General features: G+C 52.8%; 1 protein-coding gene across 7 annotated transcripts in view; it reads right to left on the minus strand.

The window, feature by feature from the left end:
• Window positions 1–3926: 3926 nt before the first annotated feature.
• The window catches only part of LOC139241204 (sel1-repeat-containing protein YbeT-like), a 37968-nt gene continuing 18817 nt past the window's right edge, over window positions 3927–23077 (minus strand). For all 7 annotated transcript variants that reach the window (XM_070869875.1, XM_070869871.1, XM_070869876.1 and 4 more), the window contains 3 exons: window positions 20824–20869; window positions 9787–9873; window positions 3927–5979 (listed from right to left, as the gene is read on the minus strand). In XM_070869875.1, the coding sequence (XP_070725976.1) occupies window positions 5886–5979; window positions 9787–9873; window positions 20824–20869 (227 nt within the window). In that variant the 3' untranslated portion in view covers window positions 3927–5885. The remainder of the gene's footprint in view (window positions 5980–9786; window positions 9874–20823; window positions 20870–23077) is intronic.

Consider the following 23077-nt stretch of genomic DNA (forward strand, 5'->3'; position numbering starts at 1 on the left):
AAAGGACAGTGTATCTAAAGCACTGTGACACCCGGTCCCAAAGGGGGAAAGGACAGTATATCGAACACACTGTGACACCCGGTCCCAGAGGGGGAAAGGACAGTGTATCTAACGCACTGTGTCACCCGGTCCCAGAGGGGGAAAGGCGTATCTAACGCACTGTGACACCTGGTCCCAAAGGAGGAAAGGACAGTGTATCTAACGCACTGCGACACGCGGTCCCAGAGGGGGAAAGGACAGTGTATCTAACGCACTGATACACTCGGTCCCAGAAGGGGAAAGGACAGTGTATCTAACGCACTGTGACACCCGGTCCCCAGAGGGGGAAAGGACAGTGTATCTAACGCACTGTGACACCCGGTCCCAGAGGGGGAAAGGACAGTGTAACGCACTGATACACCTGGTCCCAGAGGGGGAAAGGAAAGTGTATCTAATGTACTGACACCCGATCCCAGAGGTGAAAGAACATAGAAACATAGAAAATAGGTGCAGGAATAGGCCATTCGGCACTTCGAGCCTGCACCACCATTCAATGAGTTCATGGCTGAACATGCAACTTCAGTACCCCATTCCTGCTTTCTCACCATACCCTTGATCCCCCTAGTAGTAAGGACGACATCTAACTCCTTTTTGAATATGTTTAGTGAATTGGCCTCAACAACTTTCTGTGGTAGAGAATTCCACAGGTTCACCACTCTCTGGGTGAAGAAGTTTCTCCTCATCTCGGTCCTAAATGGCTTACCCCTTATCCTTAGACTGTGACCCCTGGTTCTGGACTTCCCCAACATTGGGAACATTCTTCCTGCATCTACCCTGTCTAAACCCGTAAGAATTTTAAACATTTCATCTGAGATATCCTGCGATTCCTACTCTGACTAGCACGTGACACTGGTAGCAATCCCGAGATTACTACTTTTGAGGTTCTACTTTTTAATTTACCTTCTAGCTCCTTAAATTTGTCTTGTAGGACCTCATCCCATTTTTTACCTATATCGTTGGTACCAATGTGCACCACGACAACTGGCTGATACCTGATTATAATCGCATCACACAGAGTGAGTCTGGGCTAGGGCACGGGGGGGGGGGAGGAGCGGGGGGGGGCGCTCGGCAGTGGAGGGTGGGGGGAAAGGGCCAAGGGTGGGGAGGAAGGGGCTGGGCAGTGGGGGTGGGGGGAAGGGTCAAGGGGGGATGTGAAGGAGCTAGGCGGTGGGGGGGGGGAGGGGCTAGGCGGTGGTGGGCGGGGAGGGCCGGGGGGGGGCTGGGAGCGTGGGCTTCAGTGAAGGTCAAACAAGGTCAAGGTCCCAGTGTGTCCAGAATCAGAGCAACACCCACACACTCGGGGCGAGAAATTGGCCAGCCTTATGCCCATTTTTTCGGCGTTATTTTGCCTTTTTTGACGGTACAAGGTGCACATCTAAATTGGCCAAAGTGGTGCACCGGCGGTTTTGAAATACCGCTGAAAAGCATATGGCCTTCGTGCAATGCCACAAAATGCGATATCGCTTTAAACTGGCCATTTGGTGAATCTGTATTCTGCGCGGTAAACCCGCCCGAGAAAAGCCGGTGTTGCTGCCCCAGAAACAGCGGTACGTACAATGACCTGCAGAAAAGGTCAGTTAAAGTTTTTATTTTTTTAAATTCTTTTGTGGCGATTACTTAGTTAAGCGTCTTGTAAATGTTTTGTGATTTTTGATTTTGTGTTTTTTGCAGTGTTGTTATGCGTTTCCCCTCTCCCAAGGCCTGTATTTAGCGGTAATCGGCCTCGGGCTAAAGTTGGTGCAGACCCCGGTCTCCACCGCGAATGCCCATGTAATGCCGATTTATCCCGTCGAGTGCATTTTGTTGCCTATTTTACCCCTTTAAAAAAATAACGATATTTTTGCGCAAAAATGCGAAAAAGATTCCAGTCTGGCCAAAGTTACATTTCTAGCCCTCAGTGTCCAGTTTCCATCCTCTCCTCTCTCCACTACACAACCTTTACCCAATTAACTCTTCATTTTGGATTTCAGATTCTACCAAAGCGCAATGTGAAGGAGTCGGAGGGAAGCCTGTCACTGGGCCCAAACCTTCAGGTTTATTTGTGGCATGTTTGAATATATCGAAGATCATGTGGCCATAGAACCATTTGCGGATGGAGGTCCGGCTCAAGCTCTCCAAACCCCCATGGAAAGAAATCTCACCTGGAAAAGCAGGTGTTGTTTCAGTGGGGGGAGCTGTGTCACTCTGTGATAATGGGCGGAGCTGAGCAATAAAACTCACTGCATTGATCTCGTCTCTCTCTTTCTGTTTGTGTGTCCCGGGATCGGGTGAGGAGCAGGAATCGTGGGAGCGCACTGGGCATTGACTCTCAGAGAAGATATTGGTGAGGGGAGAGTGGGATTAGACTGGGTGGGATATTAATGTTGTGTGGAGTGAGGGGGAAAGTGGGATTAGACTGTGTGTGATAGTAAAGGGTACGGGGAGTGAGCGGGAGAGTGGGATTAGTCTGGGTGGGATATTAAAGGGAGCAGCGAGTGAGGGGGAGAGTGGGATTCAACTGGGTGTGATATTAAATGGTACGGGGAGAGTGGGATTGGACTGGATGGGATATTAAAGGGTACGGGGAGTGAGGGGGCGAGTGGGATTAGACTGGGTGGGATATTAAAGGGAATGGAGAGTGAGGGGGTAGTGGGATTCGACTGGGTGTGATATTAAAGGGTATGGGGAGAGTGGGATTAGACTGGGTGGGATATTAAAGGGTATGGGGAGTGAGGGGGAGAGTGGGAGTAGACTGGGTGGGATATTAAAGGGTGAGGAAGAGAGTGGGATGAGCTCTCAGTAATCCCACCTCCTGGTACATGGCCATTGGCTGAGCCCGCTGTCACTCTCAGTGCCCCCGCTTCCAATTGGCTGCAGTGTTTTCCCTCCTCCCTCATTACGTCACCAGTTCAACTGGGGAGCCATTGTGCCAGAGTAGGACCCGCCCACTCTCACTCTACTGCTCCTTCATTGATCAAAGGTACTGGCACTCAACGCAGCCTCGATGCTGATTGGTCAGTCTCAATGTCCTTCAGAGGTTGGTGCCGCCCTTTTAATGGGATGGTGTTTGTAATAAATGTTTGTCACACATGATGAGCAATTCATGGCGAGGGGCAGGAAAGGCCTTGTGATTGATGAAGCATCTGTACTACCCCTCCGACAATGCGGCGCTCCCTCAGTACTGACCCTCTGACAGTGCAGCACTCCCTCAGTACTACCCCTCCGACAATGCGGCGCTCCCTCAGCACTACCCCTCTGACAGAGCAGCACTCCCTCAGTACTACCCCTCCGACAATGCGGCACTCCCTCAGTACTACCCCTCTGACAGAGCAGCACTACCTCAGTACTACCCCTCCGACAGTGCAGCACACCCTTAGTACTGGCAACCCGGGAGTGCTGACCTGCATTGTCAGAGGGGCAGTAATGAGGGAGTGCCGCACTGTCAGAGGTGCCGTCTTTCGGATGGGCGTGAAACCAATGCCCCGCCTCAAGTGGACGTTAATAATCCAACAGACATACTTCGAAGAACAGCAGTGGGCTTCTCTCTGGTGTCCTGGGGCCAATATTTATCCCTCAATCAACATCACTAAAACAGAAGATCTGTTTGTGGGAGTATGCTGTGCGCAAATTAGCTGCTGTGTTTCCTACATTGCAACAGTGACGACTGTTAAAAAAGTACTTCTCTGGCTGTGAAGCGCTTTGGGACGTCCTGAGGTGGTGAAAGGCGCTATCGAAATGCAAGGCTTTGTTGTTGACTGAACCGCTGCTGACACACTTGGTGTTGGAAGTTTGCAAAACACAGGGGCCGGGTGGGAAAGGGCAGGTTCGCAGGTTACTCAAAATAATAGGGTTCACAACGTTACAGGTAGAAACCCACAGATTTATTAAAGATTGGATGATAACTAACATTGACAGGAATTACACATGCCCCAAGCAGTAGTACTACGGTAAAAGCATGCCAGTTAACCGGAGATTTCACGCACATTAACAGTGAAGTTGAAAGTTGATAATGCCTTCATCGAGCTCTGCGCTCACTCCTCCAGCAACCACCTCGTTTATATATCTTCTTACGTCATCGCCTGATCTCCCGGCCCTGTGGGCAAAGGCGAAATTGTCCACTCGGGTCATAAGAACAGAAAAGCAGATCATTTTTGAAGAGGTGAGGGAGCAGTGTTGATATGCAGAGGGATCTGGGGGTCCTTGTCCACCTTGTTTGGAGTATGAGGAAATCTTGCTGCTGTTATATGGTGCCCTGGTGAGACCACACCTGGAGTACTGCGCACAGTTTCGGTCTCTGATCTAAGGACGGATATACTTGCTTTGGAGGTGCTGCAACAACCAGCTGAAACTATCTGTTTGTCATAAAAATTCATTTGGTGCACGAATGTCCTTTAGGGAAGGAAATCTGCCACCCTTACCCGGTCTGGCCGATATGTGACTCCAGACCCACAGCGATGTGGTTGACTTTTATCTGCCCCTCTGTGGTCCACGGCGGCTCACCTTCTCCACGGCATTTAGGGAGGGGCAATAAATGCCGGCCTTGCCAGCAATGCCCACATCCCGGGAACAAATCAAAAAAAAGCCAAAGGTTCACTCGATTTGAGTCCTGGGCTAAGAGGATTGAACTATGATGAGAGATTGAGTAGAATGGGCCTAGATGCTCTGGAGTTTAGAAGAATGAGAGGTGATCTCATTGAAACGTATAATATTCCTAGAGGGCTTGACAGGGCCTGTTCCACCATTCAATGAGATCGTGGCTGATCAGTGACTTAACTCCAGGTACCCGCATTCCCCACACATCCCTCAATACCTTTGCTTAACAGAATCTCAAATTTAAAATGAACAATTGTTCGAGCACGAATTGCCGTTTGCGGAAGAGAGTTCCAAACTCCTCCCACCCTTTGTGTGTAGAAATGTTTCCTAAATTCACTCCTGAAAGGTCTGGCTCTAATTTTTAGACTCTGTCCCCTGGTCCTAGTCTCCCCAACCAGCAGAAATAGTCTTTCTCTATCTACCCTATCTGTTCCCCTTAATATCCTGCAAACATCAATCAGATCACCCCTTACCCTTCTAAATTCGAGAGAATACAACCCTAATTTGTGTAATCTCTCCTCGTAATAACCCTTGGAGTCCAGGTATCATTCTGGTAAACCTATGCTGCACTCCCTCCAAGACCAATATATCCTCCCTAAGGTATGGAGCCCAGAACTGCTCACAGTGCTCCAGATGTGGTCTAACCAGGGTTTTGCACAGCTGCAGCATAACTTCTACCCCCTTGTATTCTAGTCCTCGCGATATAAAGGCCAGGCTGGATGCTGAGAGGCTAGAACTAGGGGTCATGGTGTCAGGATAAGGGGTCGGCCATTTAGGACTGAGATGAGGAGAAATGTTTTTCACTCAGAGGGTGGTGAATCTTTGGAATTCTCTACCCCAGAGGGCTGTGGAGGCTCAGTCATTGAGTGTATTCAAGGCAGAGATCGATAGATTTTTGGACTCTAGGGGAAACTAGGGATATGGGGATCGAGTGGGAAAGTGAAGTTGATCTTATTGAATGGCAGAGCATGCTCAAGGGGCTGAAAGGCCAGACTCCTGCTCCTATTTCTTATGTTCTTATGTAATCAAACTAACTGCTACTGCGATCAGCTGCAATCGAGCAGATTACTGCGGAAAGTTAACGTAAAGGAATTAACACAAAGGGAAATGGGAGCAGTCCCGCCTGATCAACCGTTGCTAACAATCGGAGTGTGTGTCTGCATGGAGGGTGGGCAGGTTAGTGAGCCGTATCAATGGCCAACGGTTCACGCTGTAAAGAAGAGGAGGCGAGTTTGCGAGAGGGGCCCACAGTGCATCCCGTGCTGCTCCGTTGGCTAGTTATCCGAGTTCCTGTGCAGGTTCTCCAGGGCGTCCTGTGCCTCCTTGAGCCCGTGCACTGCAGCCCTGGACAGGAGCTCCTCCACCTCCCTGAAACGGGGAAAGATAGCGACCGGTGAGACAACACTGCAGTGTGTATCGGAAGAACCTCGAGCCCCGCCACCCGTCTACTCTCACTGACGGCCCTTGGCCTTCGCTGGGTAACGGTGCAGCCGCTGCCTTGCCCGAATGACCCCCCCCCCCGCATTCTTAACATGCGAGTTGTGGTGGCAAAGGTCAATCTGCTGTTCGACCACAAGAGGCATCGCGACTACGCCTCAATCCTGCCACCCCAGCGCCCCGCGCCCCCCCATCCAAACCCCCCCGCTCCCTAACCAACCCGCCCATCCAAACCCCCCACCCCCAATTCAAACACCCCCCACCCCCCCGATCTAAACCCTCCAAGCCCCCATCCAAACCCCCCCACCCCCAATTCAAAACCCCTCCGCCCCCCAATCCAACCCCCCCATCCAAACCCCCCCACCCCCAATTCAAACACCCCCCCGATCCAAACCCCCCCACCCCCAATTCAAAACCCCTCCGCCCCCCAATCCAACCCCCCCACCCCCAATTCAAAACCCCTCCGCCCCCCCAATCCAACCCCCCATCCAAACCCCCCCACCCCCAATTCAAAACCCCTCCGCCCCCCAATCCAACCCCCCCATCCAAACCCCCCCACCCCCAATTCAAACACCACCCACCCCCCCGATCCAAACCCCCCCCACCCCCCAATCCAAACCCCCATCCAAACCCCCCACCCAATCCAAAACCCCTCCACCCCCTTGATCCGAAGCCCCCTCCCCCCCATCCAAACACCCCCCCATCCAATCACCCCCCCGCCCACCCCAATCCAACCCCCCCGTCCCCCAGATCCAAACCCCCCCAGCCCCCCCATCCAATCACCCCCCCCCCACCCACCCCCCATCCAAACCACCCCAGCCCCCCATCCAAACACCCCCGATCCAAACCCACCGTCGTCCCCCATCCAAACCCCTCCTTCCCCCCCAATCCAACCACCCCCCGCCGCCCCCATCTAAACCCCACGAACACTCCCTCTCCCACACGCGACTGAACGGTGACCAAGACCAGAAGTCCACAGAGGAGAACTGTAGCCCCTGCTGCCACCCTGCAGGAGAGCAGCGAGCTGGGCCCTGGGCGGACCCCAGGCCCTTCCTGCTCCCTCTGGGGCTCAATACCACAGCGGCTGAGCTTGGCTAACTCAACAACCAGAGCCCAGCTAACGCCCGGCTAACTCAACAACCAGAGCCCAGCTAACGCCCGGCTAACTCAACAACCAGAGTCCGGCTAACACAACAACCAGAGTCCGGCTAACACAACAAGCAGTTGTGATCGGGAACGAGGTGCCCGACAGGACGGTGGAAGCAGATTCAATAAGGAATTGGGAAAATACTTAAATACACAGCAGGGTGGTGGGGAAAGGGCAGGGGAGTGGGAGCTTTCAAAGAGGCACTATGGGCCGACTGACTGTCTGATTGGGGGATGGGCCCTGAGCTCCGGGCTCCGTGTAGCCCCATCTGTACAGTGGGGAACTCAGCTGTTGCAGCACAGGCCAGGACTGATGTCTGTCATAGATTGACAGCAGTCTCTCAGTCCCCTGTAACCTCTGCAAAATAGTCCGTGCAGTGAGAGCGACAGACTCCAACAGGAACAGATAGATGGAGAGTGACTGATACAGTCATACAACAACAACTTGTATTTATATAGCGCCTTTAACGTAGTGAAACGTCCCAAGGCGCTTCACAGGAGTATTATGTCATAAAAATTTGACACCGAGCCACATAATTAGAAATTACGGCAGGCAACCAACAGCTTGGTCAAAGAGGTATGTTTTAAGGAGCATCTTGAAGGAGGAAAGAGAGATAGAGAGGTGGAGAGGTTTAGGGAGGGAGTTCCAGAGCTTGGGGCCCAGGCAACAGAAGGCACAGCCACCAATGTTTGAGTGATTATAATCAGTGATGCTCAGGAGGGCAGAATTAGAGGAGCTCAGATATCTCGGGGTGTTGTGGGGCTGGAGGAGATTACAGAGATAGGGAGGGGCGAGGGATTTGAAAACAAAGAAGAGAATCTTGAAATCGAGGCATTTGCTTAAGCCAATGTAGGTCTGCGAGCACAGGGGTGATAGATGAGCAGGATTTGGTGTGAGTTAGGACACGGGACAGCCGAGTTTTGGATTACCTCTAGTTTACGGAGGGTAGAATGTGAGAGGCCAGCCAGGAGTGCATTGGAATAGTCAAATCTAGAGGTAACAAAGGCCTGGATGAGGGTTTGAACTGGGAGAAGGACGGAGACGGGCGATGTTATGGAGATGGAAATAGGCAGTCTTAGTTATGCTGCAGATATTTGGTCGAAAGCTCATTTCAGGGTCAAATATGACACCAAGGTTGCGAACAGTGTGGTTCAGCCTGTTGGGAAGTTGGGAAGAGGGATGGAGTCAGGGTTAGGGAATGCAGCTTGTGGAGGGGACCGAAAACAATGGCTTCGGTCTTCCCAATGTTCAATTGGAGAAAATTTCTGCTCATCCAGTACTGGAGGTTGGACAAGCAGTCTGACAATTTAGAGACCGTGGAGGGGTCGAGAGATGTGCTGGTGAGGTAGAGCTGGGTGTCATCAGCGAACATGTGGAAAGTGACGCTGTGTTTTCGGATGATGTCACCATGGGGCAGCATGTAGGTGAGAAATAGGAGGGAACCAAGGGTAGATCCCTGGGGGACACCAGAGGTAATGATGCGGGGACGGGGAGAGAAACCATTGCAGGTGATTCTCTGCCTATGATTAGATAGATAAGAATGGAACCAGGCGAGGGCAGTCCCACCCAGCTGGGCGATGGTGGAGAGGTGTTGGAGGAGGATAGAGTGGTCAGCTGTGTCAAAGACTGCAGACAGGTCGAGGAGGACGAGGAGTTTACCTTTGTCACAGTCACATAGGACGTCATTTGTGACTTTGATGAGAGCGGTCTCAGTACTGTGGCAGGCGTGGAAACCGGATTGGAGGGCTTCAAGCATGGAATTGTGGGAAAGGTGGGCACGGATCTGGGAGGCAACAACACGTTCAAGGACTTTGGAGAGGAAAGGGAGGTTGGAGATGGGCCGGTAGTTTGCAAGGATGGAGGGGTCGAGGGTTGATTTTTTGAGGAGAGGGGTGATGACGACAGATTTCAGGGGGAGAGGGGGTCAGTACCTGAGGAGAGAGAACCGTTAACAATGTCAGCTAACATGGGAGCCAGAAACGGAAGTTGGGTGGCCAGCAGTGTAGTGGGAACAGAGTCAAGGGAGCAGGAAGTGGGTCTCATGGACAGGATGCACTCGGAAAGGTCACGAGGCGAGATGGAAGAGAAACTGGAGAAAGATGTGAGGTCAGGGCTGGGGCAGCGGGGATGCAGAGAGAAAGTTTGGCCCGGTGGGGGAGGGGAAGGGAAGAGGCAGAGGTGGCCGAACAGATGCTCTCAATCTTAGAGAAAAGGAAGTCGATGAGCTCCTCATATTTATTGTCGGAGGTGAGGGTGGAGACTGGGGAAATGGGTTTAAAAAGATGGTTACCTGTGGAGAATAGACGCTGGGGTTTATCTTTACATTCCAGAATGATTCTGGAATAGTGAGCGATATTGGCAGAGGAGAGCAGGAGCTGATAATGGTTTATACAGAGAGAAGCTGACAGACAGAGAGAGAGAGATGGAGAGAGGTGTGACTGATACAGTGATACAGAGCGACAGTGACACCGAGAACGAGATAAAGCTGTGACTCAATCGTCCTGCTCAGTCCCTATCGCTGTGCGTCTCTCCCAGTTTCGGTGAAACTTTGAGAATAATGGCCTAAAACAATGAAAAGGAAGGCCCCTCACCAATCCTCGACGTCACTGGTCATCGCCTTCAGCTTGCCCACAGCCAGATTGTAGGAGGCATGGGGATGGCCCTGGTCAGCAGCTTTTCTGTGGGATGTGAGGGAGAATTGCCGTCAGCTCCTTCAGTTAACACCAGACACTGATGATGATGCAGCGCGATCACGTTAAGAAACCAGCCCCGGGAGTTTGCTGCAGTGGGAGCCGGCCCAATCCATCCCCTCCCAGCCGTGACGGAGAGAGTCCGAGTGGTGACTGAAAGTGCGTTGATGAACTGGGTAGTGAGGGCGAAAAGGAGTTGGTAATTGTAAAGTCCTGTCCCCTCAGTACAGACTCACACGGGGCATGTAGTGAAGTCAAGGTCACTCTGGACCTGCACCTTTATTTCACAGCTCTGGAATGCTGCACTTGCCTGAGACCTGTCCTTATATACCTGTCTCTTCCAAGTGCACCCCTGGTGGTAAGGTATGCTGGTGGTTACAGGTCATATCTTATTACAGTCATGTATAGCATGTTAGGATACAGTTATATATAATAATGTAAGATACATGACATCACCCTCCCCCAAGGTCTTATTGTCCTTGTAAGTTCAGTCTCTCAGGTGGTCTACGCTCTCGTGTGGAGCGTCTGAGTTGTGGTTCAGTTGTTTGCCTTGGTGTCTGTTTTTCTTTGGGTGTGGTTGCTGGTATCTCGCCTGGGCTGTCTGTTTCGATTGGTGTGATTGTTGTTGACTCGCCTGGGCTGTCTGTTGGGATTGCCCTTTCCTCAGGTTGTTCCCTCTGTCTGTCCACCAGGTGTGCTGCGAGTTCCACATTGTAGTCTGCCTCTGGTTCCGCAGTGTTGTTGGTAAATCTGCTTTTGACTTAGTCTACATGCCTCCGGCAGGTTTTGCCATTGTCCATTTGTACTACCAGTAGCCTGTTTCCTTCCTTGCCCGTTACTATCCCTGCAAGCCATTTGGGACCCCTGCCCTATCTCATTCCATCTCCCCCTCGAATTTCTGTCATGGTACTCAGTCAGCTTACGGCGCTTTGCCTCAATGATTTCGTGCATGTCTGGGAGGATTAATGAGAGCCTTGTTTTTAAAGTCCTTTTCATCAACAGTTGCGCGGGGGGGGGATCCCAGTCAGTGAGTGCGGATGAGATCTGTATGCCAGCAGCAGTCGCGACAGGTGACCCTGCAGCGTGGGACTTTGGATTTTAAGCATGCCTTGTTTAATGATTTGCACTGCTCTCTCCGCCTGGCCATTGGAGGCTTGAACGGTGCCGTCTTGACGTGGTTTATGCCGTGGTCAATTATAAAGTCTTGGAATTCTGCGCTGATGAAGCAGGGACCATTGTCACTGACAATATGTCAGGGATTCCATGCGTTGCAAACATGGTTGCGAGGCTCTCCACAGTGGTGGAGGTTGTGCTCAAGTTTAAAATGGTGCATTCGATCCACTTTGAAAATGCATCTACAACTACGAGGAACATTTTGCCCATGAATGGGCCCGACAGTCTACGTGCACACGCGACCATGGTTTGGTAGGCCAGGGCCAGGGGCTCAGTGGAGCCTCCCTGGGGGCATTGCTGAGTTGGGCACAAATGGTGCACCTTCGGACGCAGAGCTCCAAGTCCGCGTCAATACCAGGCCACCAGACATGGGATCTGGCTATGGCCTTCATGAGAACGATCCCCGGGTGCTCGCGGTGGAGTTCCCGGACAAATGCCTCTCTGCCTCGCAGAGGCATGACTACTCGGCTGCCCCACATCAGGCAGTCTGCTTGTAGTGATAGCTCATGCATGCGCCTTTGAAAGGGTTTTAATTCCTCGGGGCAGGCATCGCGAGCCTCTGCCCAGTCACCGGTTAGGACACATCTTTTTACTAAGGATAACGTGGGGTCGCTGGCCGTCCAGGCTCTGATTTGGCGAGCCGTCATGGACGAACCTGTGGACTCAAAGGCATTGATTGCCATGACTATCTTACAGTCCTGTTCGTCAGACCCTTCCGTGGTCTCCAGGGGTAGCCTGCTGAGTGCGTCGGCGCAGTTGTCTGTGCCTGGTCTGTGCCTTATGGTATAGAAACATAGAAACATAGAAAATAGGTGCAGGAGCAGGCCATTCAGCCCTTCTAGCCTGCACCGCCATTCAATGAGTTCATGGCTGAACATGAAACTTCAGTACCCCCTTCCTGCTTTCTCGCCATAACCCTTGATCCCCCGAGTAGTAAGGACTTCATCTAACTCCCTTTTGAATATATTTAGTGAATTGGCCTCAACTACTTTCTGTGGTATAGTCGTCGGACGCCAGCATGAGTGCCCACCGTTGAATTCGCGCCGAGGCATTGGCGTTTATTGCCTTGCTCTCGGATAGGAGGGACGTGAGGGGCTTGTGGTCGGTTTCTAATGCGAACTTGGCCCCGAAAAGGTATTGGTGCATCTTTTTGACACCATACACGCACGCGAGCGCCTCCTTCTCTACCATTCCGTACCTGCGCTCCGCCCGCGAAAGTGATTTGGAGGCATAAGCTATGGGTTGTAATTTGCCCGCACTATTGACATGTTGCAAAACGCACCCGACCCCATACGCTGACGCATCGCATGTGAGAACTAGCTTTTTACCTGGGTCAAAGAAAGTCAAAACACTGTTGGAACACAGAAGGTTGCGTGTCTTATTGAAGGCGCGTTCCTGGGCGTCCCTCCAAAACCCAATCGCAACCCTTTCTGAGTAGTATGTGGAGAGGCTCCAGCAGCGTGCTTAAGTTCTGCATAAAGTTCCCAAAGTAATTGAGTAGCCCGAGAAAGGCGCGCAGTTCTGAGACATTCCGGGGCCTGGGTGCCAGGCGAATTGCTTCTGTTTTGGACTCTGTTGGGCGGATTCCATCAGCGGCAATCCTTCTGCCCAAAAATTCAACCTCGGGTGCGAGAAACAGGCACTTGGATTTCTTGACTCGTAGGCCTACCCGATCCAACCGCTTTAGTACTTACTCCAAATTACGGAGATGGGAGTCGGTTTCCCTGCCCGTGATAAGTATGTCGTCTTGAAATGCAACTGTCTCCGGGATGGACTTGAGCAGACTCTCCATGTTGCGCTGGAATATGGCATCTGCCGACCTGATGCCGAATGGGCATCGATTGTACATGAAAAGGCCTCGATGTGTGTTGATGGTGGTGAGTAGCTTGGATTCTTCGGTCAATTCTTGCGTCATATACGCAAGAGGTCTAATTTTGAGAAAAGTTTACCTCCAGCCAATGTGGCAAATAAATCCTCCGCTCTGGGCATCGGGTACTGGTCCTGTAGGGAGACTTTGTTTATGGTAGATTTGTAGTCCCCACAGATTCATACAGATCCATCAGGCTTCATGACTGGGACGATGGGACTTGCCCAGTCGCTAAATTCCACAGGTGATATAATGCCTTCCCGCAGAAGCCTGTCTCGTTCGTGTTCAATCTTTTCCCTCATCACATAGGGTACAGCTCTGGCCTTGTGATGGACCGGTCTAGCATCCTGTGTGATATAGATTTTGACTTTGACCCCTTTGAAAGTGCCCACACCTGGCTGAAAGAGATGTTCAAATCGCTTTATAACTGTTGAACAGGAGGCCCGTTCCTCTAATGACATGGCATGGACATCATCCCATTTCCAGTTTAGTTTTGCCAGCCAGCTTCTCCCCAGCAGTGCTGGGGGATCTCCGGGGACAATCCACAGGGGAAGTCGGTTCACTGTCCCTTTGTGTGTGACAGAGAGCATGGCGCTGCCGAGGACTGGTACGATTTCTTTGGTATAGGTCCTTAGTTTGGTGTCGACCCTTGTGAGTTTTGGTCTGTCTCTTTTATGTAGCCACAGTTGTTCAAATTGTTGAGCGCCCATGAGAGATTGACTCGCTCCCGTATCCAGCTCCATGTTGACAGATATCCCGTTGAGTAGGACCCTCATCATTATAGGAGGCGTCCTGTTGTAGGAGCAGCGGCCATTGATCGTGTTGACCCACTGTACATCGATGTCCCCACCATCTTCTGGTCCGCTTTCCGACCCATCCGATTCGTATACCAGCCAAGCTGCCGGTTTTTTGCACATGCGGGCCAAATGCCCTGTATTTTCACAATTTCTGCAAACAGCCTGCTGAAATCGACATCCTCTTGATGAGTGCCCACCCCCACACCTCCAGCACAGACCTGTTCTATTGTTTAAAGTGTTCCCAAAGAATGAGCTGCGTCTGGTTAATCTCTCTTGAGCTTCTCTCAGTTTGTAGTTGATTACTCGCATTGTGGGTTGATGAGGTGTGAACGGCCGTTCCTGTGGCCCTTGATGGCTCTGCTTGCTGTCGAGAACCTGTTCTCCTGGTTTTGTCTGTGTGTGGGGGTAGCAGCTTGTTTGGTGCTGTGAACCTCTTGTTCCAATATTTCGTTAGTTGTCGTACCTGCATTGTAAATCAACCTCGTTTCTTCTTCCCCTACCAAGAATGTCTGTGCAACCAGTGCTGCTGCCTCTAAGGTCAGGTTCTTGGTCTCTATGAGCTTTCGGAATATGCCTTCGTGGCCTATTCCTTCAATGAAAAAGTCTCTCAGCATTTCTCTCCTCAGTTCATCGGAGAACTCACATAAACTAGCCAACCTCCGAAGTTCCGCCACGTAGTCGGGTATGCTCTGGCCCACACAGCGTCTGTAGTTGTAGAACCTGTGTCTGGCCATGTGTAGGCTGCTCGCTGGCTTCAGGTGGTCTCTTACCAGTGTGCTCAATTCTTCAAACGACTTGCTTGCTGGTTTCTCGGGTGCCAACAGATCCTTCATTAAAGCGTATGTTTTCGAGCCACAGCTGGTCAAGAGATGGGCTCTTCTCTTGTCTGTCTTATCGTCGCCTAACCAGTCTTAGGTTACAAAGCTTTGCTGGAGCCTTTCTATAAAGTCCTCCCAATTGTCTCCCCCATTGTACTTTTCATCTGATCCGTTGTTCGCCATTCTGTGGATTCTGTAATCCCGTAACCCGTCGCCACTGTAAAGTCCTGTCCCCTCAGTACAGATTCACACGAGGCATGTAGGGAAGTCAAGGTCACTCTGGACCTGCACCTTTATTTCACAGCTCTGGAATGCTGCACTTGCCTGAGACCTGTCCTTATATACCTGTCTCTTGCAAGTGCACCCCTGGTGGTAAGATATGCTGGTGGTTGCAGGTCATATCTTATTACAGTCATGTATAGCATGTTAGGATACAGTTATATATAATAATGAAAGATACATGACAGTAATCCAGGTCCGACTCTCCCTGGTCAGCTGTACTGAGGGAGTGTCGCACTGTCAGAGGGGCAGGACTGAGGGAGCGCCGCACTGTCGGAGGGGCGGTACTGAGGGAGCGCTGCACTGTCAGAGGGGCAGTACTGAGGGAGTGCTGCACTGTCGGAGAGGCAGTACTGAGGGAGCGCCGCACTGTCAGAGGGGCAGTACTGAGGGAGTGCTGCACTGTCGGAAGGGCAGCACTGAGGAGTGCCGCACTGTTGGAGGGGCAATACTGAGGGAGCGGCACATTGTCGGAGGGGCAGCACTGAGGGAGCACTGCACTGTCAGAGGGGCAGTACTGAGGGAGCGCCGCACTGTCGGGGGGGCTGTACTGAGGGAGCGCCGCACTATCGGAGGGGCAATACTGAGGGAACGTCACACTGTCTGAGGGGCAGTACTGAGGGAGCGCCGCACTGTCGGAGGGGCAGTACTGAGGGAGCGCCGCACTGTCGGAGGGGCAGTACTGAGGGAGCGCTGCACTGTCGGAGGGGCAGTACTGAGGGAGCACCGCACTGTCGGAGGGGCAGTACTGAGGGAGCGCCGCACTGTCGGAGGGGCAGTACTGAGGGAGCGCTGCACTGTCAGAGGGGCAGTACTGAGGGAGCGCCGCACTGTCAGAGGGGTAGTACTGAGGAAGAGCTGCACTGTCAGAGGGGCAGTACTGAGGGAGCGCCGCACTGTCGGAGGGGCGGTACTGAGTGAGCGCCGCACTGTCCGAGTGGCAGTACTGAGGGAGCGCCGCATTGTCGGAGGGGCAGTACTGAGGGAGCGCCGCACTGTCGGAGGGGCAGTACTGAGGGAGCGCTGCACTGTCGGAGGGGCAGTACTGAGGGAGCACCGCACTGTCGGAGGGGCAGTACTGAGGGAGCGCTGCACTGTCGGAGGGGCAGTACTGAGGGAGCGCCGCATTGTCGGAGGGGCAGTACTGAGGGAGCGCTGCACTGTCGGAGGGGCAGTACTGAGGGAGCGCCGCACTGTCGGAGGGGCAGTACTGAGGGAGCGCTGCACTGTCGGAGGGGCAGTACTGAGGGAGTGCCGCACTGTCGGAGGGGCAGTACTGAGGGAGTGCCGCACTGTCGGAGGGGCAGTACTGAGGGAGCGCTGCACTGTCGGAGGGGCAGTACTGAGGGAGCGCCGCACTGTCGGATGGGCAGTACTGAGGGAGTGCCGCACTGTCGGAGGGGCAGTACTGATTTTAAACAACTTGATTTATATTTTAGACTTTATTATCAACTTTATCAATTTTATCTATTTATTAAACCTTCAATCAACTTGTGCAACTTTTTAAAACTATTTCGGAAATTTTTAAACTCTTAAATGTTTAAAATAACTTGGAAGCCTTTGTAGAAATTTTTAACCTTGGAAGAAACTTTCCAAAACATCCCGTGGAACCCCAGCGGTCAGCTGACCTAATGCCTGCCCCCAACCGAGCCTCGGGCCACCTATCATCAATGGTGCTACTCAGCGCTGAGCTTGCAGCCAACATCTCGCCGGAGGCAATTAGGCCCATACAGCAGTGTCTGGTCTCCAGTCGTCTGGACCCCCTTGCCACTGGACCAAGACCTTGCTCAGCTAAGCTCGTGTGGTTGTCAGTGTGAAGCGGCCACCCCACGTTAAAAGAACTCACGCACAGGCATCTTCCACTCCGTCAGTATGAAGTTCGGGACCTGGAATGTCAGGACCCTCATGGACAATTCTAATAGCAACAGGCCGGAACGCCGCACCACCATAGTTGCCCGGGAACTCAGATGTTTTGACATTGACATCGCCGCCCTAAGTGAGACCCGGCGGCAGGGGAAGGCCGGTTGAAGGAACAAGGTGGAGGTTACACCTTTTTCTGGAAAGGGAAACCAGAGGAAGAACGCCGCCTTCATGGAGTCGGCTTCGCCGTCAAAAATGAACTGGTCACCCGCCTCAAAGACTCCCCCTGCGGGGTTAACGAACGCCTCATGACTCTTTGCATTACTCTATCCCAGGAACAATGTGCCACAGTCATCAGTGCGTACGCCCCGACACTCGATGCAGCGGATGAGGCTAAAGAGGGTTTTTATTGCAACCTCGAGACATCCCTGTCCCACGTCCCCACGGACGATAAATTGATCCTCCTGGGTGACTTTAATACCAGGGTTGGCAAAGACACAGCCCTCTGGGGAGGTGTTATTGGCAGAGAGCGGGTAGGGAAAGCCAACTCCTGCGGTACCCTACTCCTGACAAAATGTCTAGAACACGAACTCCTCATCACCAACACCCTGTTCCACCAGAGGGACAAATACAAGGCATCGTGGCAACACCCTCGCTGCAAACACTGGCACCTGCTCAACTTTGTCATCGCCAAGCCAGGGATCGCACGGACATACGCATCAACCGCGCCATGACAGGAGCTGACAACTGCTGGACGGACCATTGCCTAATCTGATCCATCATTTTATTTATGAAAGGAGGGAGCAAGAAAACAGGGAACTACAGACCAGTTAGGTGAGCCGGAGAGGCAGCATGGGGACGCCTATAAATAGGCCCAGAGACAGTCGGTGAGCCGGAGAGGCAGCTTGGGGAGGCCTATAAATAGGCCCAGAGACAGTCGGTGAGTCGGAGGGGCAGTGTGGGGAGGTCTATAAATAGGTCCAGAGACAGTCGGTGAGTCGGAGGGGCAGTGTGGGAAGACCTATAAATAGGCCCAGAGACAGTCGGTGAGTCCGAGGGGCAGTGTGGGGAGGTCTATAAATAGGCCCAGAGACAGTCGGTGAGTCGGAGGGGCAGTGTGGGGAGGTCTATAAATAGGCCCAGAGACAGTCGGTGAGTCAGAGGGGCAGTGTGGGGAGGTGTGTAAATAGGCCCAGAGACAGTCGGTGAGTCGGAGGGGCAGTGTCGGGAGGTCTATAAATAGGCCCAGAGACAGTCGGTGAGTCGGAGGGGCAGTGTGGGGAGACCTATAAATAGGCCCAGAGACAGTCGGTGAGTCGGAGGGGCAGTGTGGGGAGGTCTATAAATAGGCCCAGAGACAGACGGTGAGTCGGAGGGGCAGTGTGGGGAGGCCTATAAATAATCCCAGAGACAGTCGGTGAGTCGGAGGGGCAGTGTGGGAGGTCTATAAATAGGCCCAGAGTCAGTCGGTGAGTCGGAGGGGCAGTGTGGGGAGGTCTATAAATAGGCCCAGAGACAGTCGGTGAGTCAGAGGGGCAGTGTGGGGAGACCTATAAATAGGCCCAGAGACAGTCGGTGAGTCGGAGGGGCAGTGTGGGGAGACCTATATATAGGCCCAGAGACAGTCGGTGAGTCAGAGGGGCAGTGTGGGGAGACCTATAAAGAGGCCCAGAGACAGTCGGTGAGTCGGAGGGGCAGTGTGGGGAGGCCTATAAATAGGCCCAGAGACAGTCGGTGAGTCGGAGGGGCAGTGTGGGGAGGTCTATAAATAGGCCCAGAGACAGTCGGTGAGTCGGAGGGGCAGTGTGGGGAGGTCTATAAATAGGCCCAGAGACAGTCGGTGAGTCAGAGGGGCAGTGTGGGGTGGTCTATAAATAGGCCCAGAGACAGTCGATGAGTCGGAGGGGCAGTGTGGGGAGGCCTATAAATAGGCCCAGAGACAGTCGGTGAGTCGGAAGGGCAGTGTGGGGAGACCTATAAATAGGCCCAGAGACAGTCGGTGAATCGGAGGGACAGTGTGGGGAGGTCTATAAATAGGCCCAGAGACAGTCGGTGAGTCGGAGGGGCAGTGTGGGGAGACCTATAAATAGGCCCAGAGACAGTCGGTGAGTCGGAGGGGCAGTGTGGGGAGGTCTATAAATAGGCCCAGAAACAGTCGGTGAGTCGGAGAGGCAGCGTGGGGAGGTCTATAAATAGGCCCAGAAACAGTCGGTGAGTCGGAGAGGCAGCGTGGGGAGGACTATAAATAGGCCCAGAGACAGTCGGTGAGTCGGAAGGGCAGTGTTGGGAGGTCTATAAATAGGCCCAGAGACAGTCGGTGAGTCGGAGGGGCAGTGTGGGGAGGTCTATAAATAGGCCCAGAGACAGTCGGTGAGTCGGAGGGGCAGTGTGGGGAGGCCTATAAATAGGCCCAGAGACAGTCGATGAGTCAGAGGGGCAGTGTGGGGAGGCCTATAAATAGGCCCAGAGACAGTCGGTGAGTCGGAGGGGCAGTGTGGGGAGGTCTATAAATAGGTCCAGAGACAGTCGGTGAGTCGGAGGGGCGTGGCTTGTGCAGCTGCAGGAGGGGCTGAAGGCAAAAAAGAAGTAGAAAGAAATTGAAAGGTGACGTCACAGCCAAGGGGGTACGTGATTGGCTGGTGATTGGTAAGTAGTTTTTCGATTTCTTTCTTTATCAGTAAGTAACCTTTTAACATTGTTGTTGCCCAATTAAGTTAATCGAAGGGTTAAGTCATGGCAGGAGAGCTCGGACACGTGTTATGCTCCTCCTGTACTATGTGGGAACTCAAGGACGCTTCCGGTGTCCCTGACGACTACATGTGCGGGAAGTGCATCCGCCTCCAGATCCTGACAGACAGCATTGCGGAACTGGAGCTGCGGGTGGATTCACTCTGGAGCATGCACGATGCTGAGAATGATGTGAATAGCACGTTTAGCGAGTTGGTCTCACCGCAGGTAAACGGTACACAGCCAGATAGTAAATGGGTGACCAACAGGAAGAGCAGTGCAAGGAAGGTAGTGCAGGGGTCCCCTGTGATCATCCCCCTGCAAAACAGATGCACCACTTTGGGTACTGTTGGGGGCGATGACTCTTCAGGGGAAGACAGCAGCGGCCAAGTTCATGGCACCGTGGGTGGCTCTGCTGCACAGGAGGGCAGGAAAAAGAGTGGGAGAGCGATAGTGATAGGGGATTCAATTGTAAGGGGAATAGATAGGCGTTTCTGTGGCCGCAACCGAGACTCCCTGCTGCAAGGGTCAAGGATGTCTCGGCGGGTGCAGGACATTCTGAAAAGGGAGGGTTAACAGCCAGTTGTCGTGGTGCATATAGGTACCAACGATATAGGTAAAAAACAGGATGAGGTCCTACGAGAAGAATTTAGGGAGCTTGGAGCCAAATTAAAAAGTAGGACCTCAAAAGTAGTAATCTCAGGATTGCTACCAGTACCACGTGCTAGTCAGAGTAGGATAACTCAGATGAATGTGTGGCATGAGGAGTGGTGCAGAAGGGAGGGATTCAAATTCCTGGACATTGGAACCGGTTCTGGGGGTGGTGGGACCAGTACAAACCGGACGGTCTGCACCTGGGCAGGACCGGAACCAATGTCCTAGGAGGAGTGTTTTCTAGTGCTGTTGGGGAGGAGTTAAACTAATATGGCAGGAGGATGGGAACCTATCTAGTGAGGCAGAGGGAAATAAAAGGGAGACAGAGGGAGCGCCACACTGTCGGAGGGGCAGTACTGAGGGAGCGCCGCACTGTTGGAGGGGCAGTACTGAGGGAGCGCCGCACTGTCGGTGGGGCAGTACTGAGGGAGCACCGCACTGTCGGAGGGGCAGTACTGAGGGAGCGCTGCATTGTCGGAGGGGCAGTACTTGAGTCTCTGCTGTGGGAGCATGTGACTCAGAGGGCTACCGATTGAGCGAAGGTTGGTTTGGGTCGTACTTAAGGTTTCACCGTGGCTATGCGATCACCGCACAAATATCGGGCAGCCTCGGAACGTGCCAACCCTGGGGAAAGACACCGGGATGGTCCTGAGAGTCGGGCGGCCCCTCCACATCACAATGCTCCAGGACCCGACTCTATCCCCCTTGTACCTGTAGGGGACCTTCACATTGGCCCAAGGGATCTCCCAACAAGCCTTCCTACCTGAACCAACGCATTGCCACCTCTTCATCCTTCTCCACACCGAGACCTTGGTACATAATGGGAAAGGAATACTCATTACCAGCAGCCTCTCGATAAAGAACAGGAGATGCATGTCCTTCCAAACCACCACACTCGTCTGCCCCTTACACCCTCAGGGGGATATCTGTACACTGACTAGTGTCTCTCAGTCCCTTTCCCTCAGGGAGATATCTGTACATTGACTGGTGTCTCTCAGTCCCTTTCCCTCAGGGAGATATCTGTACACTGACTGATGTCTCTCAGTCCCTCTCCCTCAGGGAGATATCTGTACACTGACTGATGTCTCCCAGTCCCTCTCCCTCAGAGAGATATCTGTACACTGACTGATGTCTCTCAGTCCCTCTCCCTCAGGGAGATATCTGTACACTGACTGGTGTCTCTCAGTCCCTTTCCCTCAGGGAGATATCTGTACACTGACTGGTGTCTCTCAGTCCCTCTCCCTCAGGGAGATATCTGTACACTGACTGGTGTCTCTCAGTCCCTCTCCCTCAGGGAGATATCTGTACACTGACTGGTGTCTCTTGGTCCCCCTCCCTCAGGGAGATATCTGTACACTGACTGGTGTCTCTTGGTCCCCCTCCCTCAGGGAGATATCTGTACACTGACTGATGTCTCTCAGTCCCTCTCCCTCAGGGAGATATCTGTACACTGACTGATGTCTCTCAGTCCCTCTCCCTCAGGGAGATATCTGTACACTGACTGGTGTCTCTCAGTCCCTCTCCCTCAGGGAGATATCTGTACACTGACTGGTGTCTCAGTCCCTCTCCCTCAGGGAGATATCTGTACACTGACTGGTGTCTCTCAGTCCCTCTCCCTCAGGGAGATATCTGTACACTGACTGGTGTCTCTCAGTCCCTCTCCCTCAGGGAGATATCTGTACACTGACTGGTGTCTCAGTCCCTCTCCCTCAGGGAGATATCTGTACACTGACTGGTGTCTCAGTCCCTCTCCCTCAGGGAGATATCTGTACACTGACTGATGTCTCTCAGTCCCTCTCCCTCAGGGAGATATCTGTACACTGACTGGTGTCTCTCAGACCCTCTCCCTCAGGGAGATATCTGTACACTGACTGGTGTCTCTCAGTCCCTCTCCCTCAGGGAGATATCTGTACACTGACTGGTGTCTCTCAGTCCCTTTCCCTCAGGGAGATATCTGTACACTGACTGGTGTCTCTCAGTCCCTTTCCCTCAGGGAGATATCTGTACACTGACTGGTGTCTCTCAGTCCCTCTCCCTCAGGGAGATATCTGTACACTGACTGGTGTCTCTCAGTCCCTCTCCCTCAGGGAGATATCTGTACACTGACTGGTGTCTCTTGGTCCCCCTCCCTCAGGGAGATATCTGTACACTGACTGGTGTCTCTTGGTCCCCCTCCCTCAGGGAGATATCTGTACACTGACTGATGTCTCTCAGTCCCTCTCGCTCAGGGAGATATCTGTACACTGACTGATGTCTCTCAGTCCCTCTCCCTCAGGGGGATATCTGTACACTGACTGGTGTCTCTCAGTCCCTCTCCCTCAGGGAGATATCTGTACACTGACTGGTGTCTCAGTCCCTCTCCCTCAGGGAGATATCTGTACACTGACTGGTGTCTCTCAGTCCCTCTCCCTCAGGGAGATATCTGTACACTGACTGGTGTCTCTCAGTCCCTCTCCCTCAGGGAGATATCTGTACACTGACTGGTGTCTCAGTCCCTCTCCCTCAGGGAGATATCTGTACACTGACTGGTGTCTCAGTCCCTCTCCCTCAGGGAGATATCTGTACACTGACTGGTGTCTCTCAGTCCCTCTCCCTCAGAGAGATATCTGTACACTGACTGGTGTCTCTCAGTCCCTCTCCCTCAGGGAGATATCTGTACACTAACTGGTGTCTCTCAGTCCCTCTCCCTCAGGGAGATATCTGTACACTGACTGGTGTCTCTCAGTCCCTCTCCCTCAGGGAGATATCTGTACACTGACTGGTGTCTCAGTCCCTCTCCCTCAGGGAGATATCTGTACACTGACTGGTGTCTCAGTCCCTCTCCCTCAGGGAGATATCTGTACACTGACTGGTGTCTCAGTCCCTCTCCCTCAGGGAGATATCTGTACACTGACTAGTGTCTCTCAGACCCTCTCCCTCAGGGAGATATCTGTACACTGACTGGTGTCTCTCAGTCCCTCTCCCTCAGGGAGATATCTGTACACTGACTGGTGTCTCTCAGTCCCTCTCCCTCAGAG

This window comes from Pristiophorus japonicus (assembly GCF_044704955.1).
Source record: "Pristiophorus japonicus isolate sPriJap1 chromosome 24 unlocalized genomic scaffold, sPriJap1.hap1 SUPER_24_unloc_1, whole genome shotgun sequence".
NCBI classification, from domain to species: Eukaryota; Metazoa; Chordata; class Chondrichthyes; family Pristiophoridae; genus Pristiophorus; species Pristiophorus japonicus.